The 13,030-nt window shown below is 45.0% G+C and overlaps 1 protein-coding gene across 6 annotated transcripts in view; it reads right to left on the reverse strand.

The window, feature by feature from the left end:
* LOC130381540 (collagen alpha-1(XVIII) chain-like) overlaps nucleotides 1-13,030 on the reverse strand; it is a 104,826-nt gene that overhangs the window by 8,914 nt on the left and 82,882 nt on the right. For all 6 annotated transcript variants that reach the window (XM_056589193.1, XM_056589192.1, XM_056589190.1 and 3 more), the window contains 18 exons: nucleotides 12,696-12,731; nucleotides 12,550-12,609; nucleotides 12,061-12,138; nucleotides 11,856-11,891; nucleotides 11,696-11,749; nucleotides 11,123-11,194; nucleotides 10,784-10,849; nucleotides 10,598-10,628; nucleotides 10,269-10,322; nucleotides 9,487-9,521; nucleotides 8,580-8,693; nucleotides 8,169-8,316; nucleotides 7,491-7,555; nucleotides 6,727-6,855; nucleotides 6,560-6,592; nucleotides 4,984-5,976; nucleotides 4,371-4,568; nucleotides 3,595-3,701 (listed from right to left, as the gene is read on the reverse strand). In XM_056589193.1, coding sequence (XP_056445168.1) covers nucleotides 3,595-3,701; nucleotides 4,371-4,568; nucleotides 4,984-5,976; nucleotides 6,560-6,592; nucleotides 6,727-6,855; nucleotides 7,491-7,555; nucleotides 8,169-8,316; nucleotides 8,580-8,693; nucleotides 9,487-9,521; nucleotides 10,269-10,322; nucleotides 10,598-10,628; nucleotides 10,784-10,849; nucleotides 11,123-11,194; nucleotides 11,696-11,749; nucleotides 11,856-11,891; nucleotides 12,061-12,138; nucleotides 12,550-12,609; nucleotides 12,696-12,731 — 2,309 coding nt within the window. The remainder of the gene's footprint in view (nucleotides 1-3,594; nucleotides 3,702-4,370; nucleotides 4,569-4,983; nucleotides 5,977-6,559; nucleotides 6,593-6,726; nucleotides 6,856-7,490; nucleotides 7,556-8,168; nucleotides 8,317-8,579; nucleotides 8,694-9,486; nucleotides 9,522-10,268; nucleotides 10,323-10,597; nucleotides 10,629-10,783; nucleotides 10,850-11,122; nucleotides 11,195-11,695; nucleotides 11,750-11,855; nucleotides 11,892-12,060; nucleotides 12,139-12,549; nucleotides 12,610-12,695; nucleotides 12,732-13,030) is intronic.

A 13,030-nucleotide genomic window follows, 5' to 3' on the forward strand; every position in this document is an offset into this window, starting at 1 on the left:
AGCCTACTACATCATTGCTTCTTTGCACTTGTGTGATCTACCGGTCACACAGTAAATTCAAAATCCATTCCGTAGTGCAAATTTACACCGGGGTATTCTCTATACCGTTGATACCATACACCCCTAATCAGGGCTGTAGTGGAGGGTAAACGCACGTAAACGCCGTTTACGCACCTCTGGAATTGAGGAAATAGCGTTTACGCACCTCTAAATAGCGTTTACGCACCTCAAAGTTCCCTGTGCCTTGTATTCTGCCGTTGGAATAATCGGAAATAAATTCAGCAACATTTTAAAACACCTAAGACAAGGTTTCATATTGTTGAACAAATAAACGCTGTAATCTGAATCATTTTCATCTGCGCTGTAGGCCTATGATATTATGGTCTGTGACCCTCCAATCAGTGCCTTGCGGCTGCGGCAGCGACACCAATCAGGATCCAGGAAAATATGTAAACAGGAAGTATGTAAACACATGGCCCTGCGCGTTGTGGATTATCATGCCTGCCAGTGCCTACCTGTCATTAATTAGCCATGGATATCAGGCGATTTTTGAAGAGACCTTCGAGTGCTCCCACTCCAACAGATGCCCGAAAAAGGCCTCAAGTACAAAGTAAGACTGAAGATGATCAATTCACATGTTGTTTTTGTGATTTATAAATCAATTTTACTTGACGAACTATTAAGTGACTACGAGCATTCAGATTGGCCAATGCGTAGTCATGCTATCCGTGTACTGCCCACGTCAAAATGAGTGAAAGTCAGTCAGAGTTTTACTATCCATATTAAACTCCGGTTTCGGCGTATCAACTTCGCTATAGCTTGGTCGCTATGTTAAAGCCTCAATTTGGAGATGTGAGGTTGGCGGTTGCAGCCGTGGACTCAGCGGCTGAACCGTGGATCGGGCGGATGACGCGATAAAAAAATATATTTTAATTAAATTCGGGCGGTTGGCGGTTAAACCAATAAAAATATAAATATTTATAAATATTTGTATTTTATATATTATAAATATTTTATTTTATTATTTATTTTCTTTAAATTTATTTTCCCAGCAAACTGGCCTGTTCCCTAGAGGAGCAGTATGGGGATTCCAAGTTGAAACAACTTGCCCAAAGGTTCAGACTTGATGACAGAAAAATTCTTGAAGGCTATAGGGATTTTAAGGATAACTCAAGCATCATTCCAGAAAACCTTGCACCACTCCTGAATATCGACCATCTCATTCCAGTTAGCACTGCTGAGTGTGAGAGGGGGTTCAGCCAAATGAACATCATTAGTGTGCCCCCTGAGATGCAGTCTGCACTTGGTCACAGTGTCGTCCTTGATGTTTATTCAACTGAATGGCCCACCACTCAGCCACCACAAAGTTCAATCCAACACTTATGTGAAGTCCTGGCTGGTGAAGCACAGGGGAGCCATGAACTCCAGAACACGCCCCTGCAAGGCAGGACCTGACGTGGAGGACAAGGAGGCCCTCTGGGTACTACTGTGAAAAGCATGCATACTAATACACACGCATGCCGTAGATAGATAGTTCTTAATCTACACATACTTTTCTTTACTGTTGAAATTTGAATAACTTGAATAAACTACAAACACATTCATTGACTATCATTGATTGATTTAATATGACTTTAATTGATAACATAATGGAATATAGCCAGGCTAGCCTTACAGAGTCGCAACACTTTGCGTTGCGTTGCGTTGTGTCGAGGTCGGTCTGATCAAAAAATTCATAGTTTACCCACCTCTAATTTGACCACTACAGCCCTGCCCCTAATGGATTGTTCCGAGTCGGTAGTCGGAAATCTCCCAACTTTCTTGAGGCATTTCTTGGAGGCACACCCCCTTTTTGTCTTCATCTCTCGGAATTCTGAGAGTAGACCGAGAGCAGTGATGACGCTGCAGCCTATACCGTAAGTCGAAAACTCTTGACATTTTCAGGTATGGTTACCAATAACCCCCTCTAACCATAAACCCACATTTGGTGGTGCTGCACCCAAAGGTGGCGCTATTGTAAAAAATCATGAATTAGTCATATTTCTCCTCACCAGATTTACCTGGACTCAAAATTCTACTTTTCCCACAATTTCATATTAAAGCTAAACATGATAAAACGTTTCACAGGCTACAAAAATAATAAAAAAATCATCTAATTCGCCACATAAATTCTTTAGACCAAGCCTCACAAAAATCATCGGACAGAATTAGTTTTACTTAGTTGCATTTGAGAAATAGTGGCCAGCAGTTAGCCAATTTTTCTTATATGACCATTTTGTTATTGTATAAAAATACCAATAACCCCAACTACTAACAAACCCAAATTGTGGTACTGCACCCAAAGGTCGTGCTATTTAAAAAAAATATGAACTAGCCTTATTTCTCCTTACGAGATTGACCTGGACTCAAAATTCTTTCATCATATTAATCTCTAAAATCTGATGCACCTTTTTCACCCTGGTCTTCTGCTGTAAAATGTTTTACTTTTCCTCAATTTCATAGAAAAGCCAAACATCCAGTGTCAACCCATTTTGCCTATATGACCATTTTGTTATTGTATAACTACCATATCTATCATACCTATCATTAGGTGGATATTATTAACAGTGCACATTTTCATATCTGTACTCTTTTAAGAAAGCCTTTAATTCTCTTGTGAAATGTGTGCTTGGAGTTGTCTTGATGTGTGCTTATCAATAGACATTTTCACCATGTGAATGAGGCTTTATTTTCAGTAATGTCAGTGGCTCAATGGGATAATGCATTCTACTGGTGATCCTTAGGTTGAGTGTTGGAATCCCGATTAGAGTATTAGGAACAAGCTGAACATGACATTCTGTCATTTACCAAGCATTAAGGGGAACTTCTTCGTTAACCATTTTTCCTTCATAATGAACTTTGTCATATTAATATTTCTTCAGTTAGTGTTCTTGACTACAAATGTTTAATTTCCCAAGAATTTCAAAGATTTTTCAGCTATTTGCTTTTAAGAATGCCCTTAATTAATTTGAGAAATGTTTGCTTGGATTTTTCTGGATGTTGTGTGCTTATCAATAGACATTTTCACCACGTGAATGAGGCTACATTTCAGGACGCACAGTTTGGCATTAAGGGGAACATCAACATCTTTCCTTCATAATTATATTTCATAATTACATATTATCTTCCATTAGTGTGTTCTTGAATTTTCATTTTGCTCGGACCCCGTTAATATATATTTTTCTTTGTATTTGTACCATGTTGGTCATTTTAATGTTGATTTTTAAATGCTCCTACACACTTGATTACATTGCTACCTTATTCCGGTCACCAATTTATGCATTGCACCGACTAGCCAATTTCATGACGCAATCACAAAGTCGAACGGGAACGCTATAAATTCTCTGAGACCGGAAATTACGTCAAAGGTTCAACTTGGTATGCTGGTGTCCGAGGTTTCAGGAGGATTCAACACACCATTAGAGGTAGATACGGATTTCTCAGGGGAAAATTATGGAATGTGCCCCTTTAGTTGCATGAATGTATTTAAGATAAAGTATGATCAATTATGACAAAGACAGAAGTGACTGCAGGGTTGCATCGTGAACCACTGACCAGGCTGCGTTGGTCAAGATGTCCATGCCATCGAAGGAGTATATTGTCGCGTCTTTCATCTTGCCCTTGTTGAAGATCGCGTCCCAGCTGTCGAACAGAACCTCATCCTGTAGCAGGAAAGACACCATCAGTTCACGTGCTTCAGTTATGGTTCATAACCTTTTCTATGAAGGTATTAATGTAGCAACAGCAAATTTGAAGTCGTAAATATTTTTGAGACTCGTAGCAGCAGATTCGAGCAGTTGTATCAATGGACTTGTGCTCACTCATTAAAATGCTCATTGAACATAGCAATCTATATAATTTCATTTCTGAGGAAATATTTCACAGATGTGCAACTTCTGATGCATTGGTTGACCTTTGGGTTTACGAATACAACATTTTTGTGCATGTTCTCAGATTATGAAACACGGATGTGTGAATGTGTTTTGCACCAACTGCGCTGGAATGATTGTAGCAAAAGTGTCAAGTGCATGACTCTTTGAAGTTGTGATGCACAGAATAGGATTTGTGCACCTGTAACAAAGGACTTGTGAACTTGTAGCCCCTATTTTGTGTTTACACTGGTAGAAAAAATATTTACGACTTCAAATTTTCTGTTACACATTTGTGACTTTAGTGTACACAAGCAAAACAAATGTTGACAACTTCAGATTTACTGTTACACATTTGTGACTTTAGTTTTTGCATGCTAAAGACTTTTGCTATAATAATACCTTCATACTTTTCCTGGGAAACGAAAGGGGACCCACAACGGAGCCCTTAGGTGCACCTACCTTGAGGTTGACGATGGGCAGGCGGCCCCGGTCGGTCCTGCGGACGATGCTGTTCAGGTCCTGGAGCTTGGAGGAGAGGAAGGCCCTAAAGGTGCCCTTCATGCCAATGGCCCGGGCCTGGGTGAAGCACTGGTAGTCAGCCCCGCGGATGCCGCGCATGGCGCCCGTCTGAGGGCTGTTCAGGGCGATCAGGTGAAGCTGTGTGCATGAGGGGAAGACGTTACGGCTCTGATCTTCTTCTTACGTAACGTAAATCACGGGTTTACAGTTTCATTATGCGTATTATCGTGATCACTGTTTAGAGGCTGTTCATTACGGCATAATACAGTTTATCAGAATCCTAGGATTAGAATACGGTTCTTCAAAATACGTTATATATCGATATTTTAAATCGGGGCTGCATGATTAAAAACGGTTACTACTTTGTACTTTACTTGAAAAGTTACTCGTTACGTAGTACTTGGTATACTACCTTTATAGTACACAAAAATACTATGCTGACGTTAACTAGCCCGGATGTCTTCAAACCTAATCCTTGCTGTCAACAGATCAGCAGAACAGAAAGCGTCCCCTCTCCACCCCAGGCTGTCTGAACCCTCTGCTCCTCTCTCACCCCGGGACCGGAGGTGTGGTGGTGTTTTGGAACAAAGGGTTCCAGGGAGCTGGGCCTTCTCTGCGGGGTGACCAGGAACCGCCCGTCCGGGGACCGCCCGTCTGGGGACCGCCCGTCTGGGGACCGCCCGTCCGGGTACACAGGGCGCTCCTGAGCAGGGTGGAGAGCAACCCGACTGTCAGGCGCATTGAGCCGGTCGGAGAAGCTCGGGTAGCGCGGGTCTGTGGGGGCCGGGTACCGCGGGTCCGGCTGAGATGGGTAACGAGGGTCTGGGTGGGACGGGTGGTAGCCCTCTGGTTGTGATGGGTGCCTGTGATCGGGGTGGTGGCCCTCAGGCTGAGATGGGTGCCTGTGATCGGGGTGGTGGCCCTCGGGTAGAGATGGGTGCCTGTTATCGGGGTGGTGGCCCTCGGGTTGAGATGGGTGCCTGTGATCGGGGTGGTAGCCCTCGGGTAGAGATGGGTGCCTGTGATCAGTGTGATGGGGGTCAGGTTTTGATGGCTGCCTGGAATCGGGGTGGTGGCCCTCGGGTTGAGATGGGTGCCTGTGATCGGGGTGGTGGCCCTCGGGTTGAGATGGGTGTCTGTGATCGGGGTGGTGGCCCTCAGGCTGAGATGGGTGCCTGTTATCGGGGTGGTGGCCCTCGGGTTGAGATGGGTGCCTGTGATCAGGGTGATGGGGGTCAGGTTGTGATGGGTGCCTGTGATCAGGGTGATGGGGGTCAGGTTGCGATGGATGCCTGTAATCGGGGTGGTGGGGGTGGTGGTAGTCCGGTTTAGGGGGGTGGCGGTGGTCTGGTTGAGGGGGGTTTTGGTGGTCCGGGTGATGGGGGTTTTGGTGGTCGGGATGCTGCTCCGGTTGGCTGGGGTAGCGAGACTCGGGCTGAGTCTCCGGGGGTCTCTGCTGGTCGTCGGTCGTCCCAGTGCCCCCGTGACGGTGGTCTGGAGTGTAGTGGACCACCGGTGGAGGCTCCACCGCAGCCACCTCGTTGCCCTGGAGATAAGGAGGTGCAGACGGTAGGGTCACATTGATTTATTTGGGGATTTAAAAATATCTTTAAAGGGCAACGGAAGGCTTGGCTATTTGTTTACTTAAAGAGTGTACTGCTTCACGTGTGTGTTGTGGAATTGAATCATCACTGTCAGCAGTATCAACACCGTTTCCGCGGAAAAATCCTAGAAAGGCGGGCTTCGCCGAAAAATCCCAGAAACCCTTGACATCATTGGTCAGGTTTGGAGGACAAAAATCCTGGACCATTGACGGCACTGGTTTGAATTACTGGGATTATTTAGCAGAAACGGTTGACGTTGCAGACCTTAATTCTTTATAAATATAGCCAGGATTAAGACCAGAGAACGGTGGTTAACATTTACTTAATAGGACTTTGAAATTATGGTTGGAAGAGGTTTTCACAGGAAGGGTTTTTCTTTGTTAAGAGCATTTGATTTATTGAATACTGTGGAGATGTACAGAGAATTTATACAATTACAACAAAAAATGCTATTAAAATAAATTGGCTACTGTAGCTTTAATACATCTTACAGCAGGCAACTAAAAAGCAAAGACAGGGACTCACGTCGTCGTTGGGCAGAGCGATGTAACCCCCAAGCTACAGAAAACACAAACACAGTTCAACTATAATGTAAACAGATTTGAAATATCTTTCCCGTATTCCATATTTGTCCATCATTAGTGCGTTTGCTGTCAGTCAGTGTTCAGGTCAGATAGGGGGGGCTCCGCTACCTGGACTTGTCGGACCCCGTCATGGACCCTCAGGTAGAGGTCTGTCTGGTCCAGCAGGTAGACCAGGGTGCCCTCCGCCTGCCGCCTGGCCGTGGACCGCATGGTGTCGAAGGAGCGCAGCACCATCACCTGCACACACACACACACACACACACACACACACACACACACACACACACACACACACACACACACACACACACACACACACACACACACACACACAGGGCCGTACAACACACATACACACAAACAAACACCCACACACACAAATGGGCGTATGCACACACACACACGCACACAACCACGAAACCACACACAGGCGAGTACACACGCACACACACACACAGGCGTGTACCCACACACAGGTGCGTACGCATACACACAGATCCAAGTGGTCAGGTCTTTCCGGGAATTCAAAGCAAATTACAGACAGTGAACGTAGGGCAATCTACTCGATTCCTAAAGAATATCATGACAAATGTCAAAATATGTTGACATTATTAATTAGTTGGGTCAAGTTACGAATTTCCACTTCACGTTACGTTTTGAAGAGCTCATGGAAACTCAACATTTCTGATCAGGGAGAAGAATCAGAAGTCTGTATTTCCCAATGGACAGACAGGTTTGATCCTCAATGTCCGCAAGCTACGTGACTGCAACCTGGAGCAGGGAGCCTAATGTCCACCTGCTTTGTGATTCATTTTACCCTGATTTAAATGTGGCGTCGGTTGAACAGGAAGATGGTTTCACGCGTAACTCACCCCTGAGGAGAGACCGGGTGTTCCGGGCGTTCCGGGGGGCCCCGGGGGTCCTGGAATACTGATCGCTGAGGGGTCAAATGTCAAGAAGAGCCAAACATCAGACAGTGGATGGGAATGTAGTGAATGATGGTGAATAGTAAACTGGGACAGGTACCACTGCTACACGGATTTGTACTTCTCCACATGCCCTTTAAACACATGACTGATGAATGAATACTAACAATATCCCAACATGTGACTAGGGTTATCGTTATGTATGCAATGGATATTGTTATGCATTGTTATTCCCATGCCTTGCTCTACAGCGCCTGTGAAGTGTAACTTGTAACATTGTGCTGGTGCTAGTAAATCAGAGTAAAAATGGATATCAACGTCTCGACCTGCGTTGTGTGTCATCGGTTACTAACAAGTTATCCTCATATTCGCGATGAGGATGGGATCCGAACCCACGCACGCAACGGTGGATAGATTTTGTGCTCTCGTGTAATTCACGATACTTTTCTTATTTTATCGTGACATTATCTTTAATTGTTGGAAGTTTTTAAATATTGTATATTTTCTTAATACGTATACATGTTTGCCGAAACACCTGATCACAACCAAGTCACATTGGATTGTAAGGACAAGGACACCCCCTTAACCCATCCTCCCAGCAGGCCCCCGGTGGTGTTAACTCACTCTGAGACCCCCTGTACGCTCCAGGGAGGGATGCACCAGGGGGTCCAGGGGCTCCTGGGGGCCCTGGGGTCCCTTGTCGCCCTTCGTAACCTCTTCCCGGGGCACCGGGCGGGCCCTGGGGCCCCGGCGGCCCCACTACAGATTCACCCTTCATAGGAATACAAGTGTTAACATAAAGTGTTCATACGCATGCTGGGAGAATCACTGTCTGCCACATCGAGTATGGTTAAAGTATCGTTACAGTATTGGTGATGTATCGTAAGTATTGTGAATGTGTCGGTAAAGTATCGGTAATATCTAATGGAACATTACAAGTAAGGTTAAAGTATCCGTTTTGTATCAATAATCCCCTTGGTAATGTTGACTGATGAATGGGTGATGTATCACAGTATGGGTGCTGTCGGGGCGTACCGGTGGTCCCGGGGCCCCTCCAGCGGTGCCGTAACGCGGGTCGAAGTGCCTTCCGCCGGGCTCGCCCTTCGCCCCCTTCACTCCCTCGCTGCCGCGCTCACCCTTCATCTCGTTCTGCCAGGAGACAGGAAGTAGGAAAGGTTTGGCAGGATGTAGAAATTAGAATGTATGCCTTTCAGAAATGACTTAGATTGCTGTGCGTATAACGAACGACTGAGATAAGGCCCATTTTCATTTAATATTATAATATTATCGTCATCTTGGTAGTAATAAGTCTTCATTTGATGCTGTTGCGGAGGGATATCTATCGAATGATTCTTTTTATTTAAAATAATATGATAATGATGAATTGTTGTAGGTTTTAGTCCCCTCCAGCCATTTATATCACTTGTTGCTCATCATTTAGGCCCCGTCCACACGAAGCCGATTTCATGGCGAAACCGCAAAGGTCTTGTACGGTTCTGCCTTCCGTCCACGCGAAGCCGGCGAATCCGCTGACCGAAACCGCAAACTTCTGAAACCACCCTCGGAGGTGGTTTCAAATCTACCCGGTTTCGTTTTGGATTCGTGTGGACGCCTGAAACCGACTGAAACCGTAAACCATGACGTCATCGCCCCACCCCTCGACCCTCTAGCCAATGACTGTTAAGCCCGCGGAGTCTCATAACTCACAACAACAAGGATTTCTGTAGCAGAAGCAGCGCCCCTTATGGGCCTGGAATGTGTACTACAGCGTTTCTACTGATCTACCCGGTTTCGCTTGACTCCGTCTTTACGGAGATACTGCGAAACCGTAACGGTTTCGCCTGTTTCGGCTTCATGTGGACGGGGCCTTAGTGTAAACACTTAAATTCAAACCAGAATCGTTTTTATGAGCCTCTTTTTGAATAAGGGATTTGAGGCTGACCTTGAAGGTGTAGATGTCAAAGTCGGAGGTTAAACCTGGAACAGAAAGTTCATTTTTAGATCATTGTTTCACCAAAAATATTTGTAATACATCCAGAATCTGGACAGCCCCTTACCTGGATCCAAATCCACAACATGCTGAAACTCCACAAAATGGTTTGACCATAACACTTTTTTGTAAATAACCCCTGATCAACACCTGTGCCCTGATCAATATGATTTGAATGCCACTAGGCTCCACTCCTTTAGGTGCAACCCAGATATTGTTCGGGTATGCTTTCTATTACAGATGCGGGACAGTATGTGTGTGACACCCAACACCTGCGGACCACCTGCAGACATCCTAGAGAAGATGCCTCACCCCTAACACCCAGAGTCTCACCCCTAACACCCAGATGCCTCTCCCCTAACACCCAGATGCCTCACCCCCTAACCCCCAGATGCCTCGCCCCTAACACCCAGATGCCTCCGCCCCTAACACCCAGATGCCTCACCCCCAACACCCAGATGCCTCACCCCTAACACCCAGATGCCTTACCCCTTACAACCAGATGCCTCACCCCCTAACACCCAGATGCCTTACCCCCTCACATCCAGATGCCTCACCCCTTACACCCAGATGCCTCACCCATAACACCCAGATGCCTCACCCATAACACCCAGATGTCTGAGCAGCCTCGCTGCTCAGACATGTGTCCAAATCACTGACTATATGACTAACTGGTCAAATTGAAGTAAAAGGTGTATGTGAGTGCTGAATTTGAGCCGAGGGCAGGGCTTTACCTGGCACCCCAGGGATTCCAGGGATCCCACTATCACCCTTGTCTCCCTTTGCAGCTGTGGGGAAAACAAGACACGTTTACATACAAGTGTCTCTAGTCTCGTGCAATGAAGATAATGATGATAATGTTGTGATGTCAAAATAAGTCAAATCCCACATCAAAAACATGACTGTTATTAGAAGGTTTACATTAAATGGAGAACTTGTGCTTAAGATAAACAGATATATAATAAAATGCTGCCCACTAGCTATTAAAGAACTTGTATTAGGTCAAATAACGGAAGAAAGAACGATTATTGTACAAAATAAAAACATTTAAAAAGGGTATTACCGTAATGATATCTTGAGGAGTCGTCATAACCCTGTAACGACAAGACAGGTAATTTATCTGAGGGTTATTTAGTTATTAGAATGCAACCCTCATGTATTGATGCGTTCCTCGTTGATTCTTTAGTCTGTGCTTTGCACACTCGGCTCCATGTGTCCTTCGGTTAGGTCCTCTCTTAATGATACTCACACTGAATCTGGCCGGGGAGCCGCTGCCTCCCGGTTGACCAGGGGGCCCCGGTGGCCCTGGGGGGCCCTAGACAAACAGAACGGGTATCATTGATTAAAGTGATCGGACGCTGGTTAGTTATCGTCAAAATTAAACACTTTGCATGGAAAACTAGCTAAGAGCTTTGCTAACGCTAAAGCAGCCAACATCAAGTGTTAAGGACTTAAGGACAATTAAGCAATGCCTTAATTAAGGAAGATAATTATGCATCCAATTCGCTAATTGACTAAATCCTAATTGATTTCCGGGCTGTATTGTGAGCCGTGTAAAGCTCCGATTTTAGGGTTCCGGGGTTCTGACCGGGTATCCTGAGCCAGCACTAGACGCCGAGTCGCCCTTCGGTCCTTTGGCTCCATTGAGTCCAGGTCGACCCTACAATAAAACAAACGCACCTTGATTGAAGACAACACCAACATCAGACAATAACACTAGAGAACTGTGAAAGTATCAGTATTCATTTCAGTGACAGTTAATGTAATATTTAGTTTTCTCTGCTGCTGTTAAATTATAATTTGTTTCTGATGTATCCATATATTTTCTTGTACACATTTGGATATCTGTTTTTCGCTGCTTCTTGCTCCTAAGCTACTGTATGCTGCGCTGCAGGACGTGGGCTACTAGACCCCAAAGGTCTGTGGGCCAGCCTGCCTCAACCAGATGATACTGTCAGCTCTAACCAGTCCACAATAAGTACCAATGAACGACATGCTGTGGTTATTTCTGCCATTTTCTAAAAAATGTCTACATATTCTCTGTATCAACCGCATCCACGTTGTCTTTAAAGCCTCTGAACATGTTGAGTATCTGGGTTTTACAGAACAGACGGATACAAAGGAGGAAGAGGATGAGGAGGATGAACAGGACCCAACTGACCGGTCTGCCAGGAAACCCGATGTCCCCCTTTGGACCAGAAGGACCATACAAACCCTTGGAGGGAAGAAACATGTAAGTATTCTCTGTTTGAAGCACTCCACTGTAGATGAATGTGCACACAGATTTTTCTAAACAGTGTTTAAGATTGCGTTATACTCACTGGTGGTCCCACAGGGCCAGGGTGTCCCGGAACCCCCTAAGGAAACAAATTCAATAGTATTATTAATTCATCCACATCATTCATATCTTTTTAAATATTTCCGTGATTCATATTCAATATTTATGGTGATAGAGCTTAATAGAGCTTTAAAGTGATGTATGACAAAAGAAGAGCCAGTCTGTCATTGAAGCACACAGACACGTACCGGGGCTCCAGACAGCCCTCCCAGGTAGATGGCGTTCCCGTCCCGATCTCTGATGATCCCTGGCTCTCCCTTGTCTCCCTGGGCAACAGAACATACACATCACTCACTCTGTTCTATATCCCTCATCACAGATGCCGTCATAGTGGCTCAGTGATTAAAGGCAGATATGTGATGCATCACATCATCATATGTTCGACTTTTTTAGTATGCTTAGTTATTTATTTATATGTGATAATGAGTTCACTCAGACAGAGTAATGTTTCGAACAAATGCATGTGAATTAGAAAGTAAAAGGAGATCATAAAGAACTCAAAAGAGGTTCACACATCATGAAATCTTAGAAATGTAGGCGAGAACTAAAACTGATCTGCGAACAGGTTTATTCACAGCTAGCTTAGAGAGCCTTTTCACCAAGGACAAAGTTCACTTCTAATAAAGCTATAGAACGTGATCATCCCTGCTCAGAAACACAGTAGGTCGGGAGCCTACCTTGGCCGCCTCTCCTGGGATCCCTGGCTGTCCGGGGTCTCCCTTGGGTCCGATCGGCCCCTGAAGTGAAAAACATCACATGCTGTAAAAATGCAAAACATTGTTGTTCTGATTGTTCTCTGACTGGCGGAGATGGCGACACGTACCGGGAATCCTGGTCGCCCTGGGTAACTAGCTCCTCCCTAAACAAGAGGAACACATGAACTGTTAGGAAAAATCTCATAAGTCCTCATCATTCGAGAAGAACATTAAAAACTATTAGTGAAACATCAACAAATCCTCATTTTTCAAGAACAGATGCCTACAGAACAAAGTGATTCTGATTCTGATTCTCCATGATTTGAATGTATAGTACCGGTGCATAAAAAGTGAGATAGATATTAAAATATGCTTTCACTGCCAAACACTTGGCCAGCCCAACCAGTCTTTAAAACATGATAGGACCACCGAGTGTGTGCTCGCTCACCTCATCATCTTCGTT

Source organism: Gadus chalcogrammus, chromosome 4, assembly GCF_026213295.1.
Source record: "Gadus chalcogrammus isolate NIFS_2021 chromosome 4, NIFS_Gcha_1.0, whole genome shotgun sequence".
NCBI lineage: Eukaryota > Metazoa > Chordata > Actinopteri > Gadiformes > Gadidae > Gadus > Gadus chalcogrammus.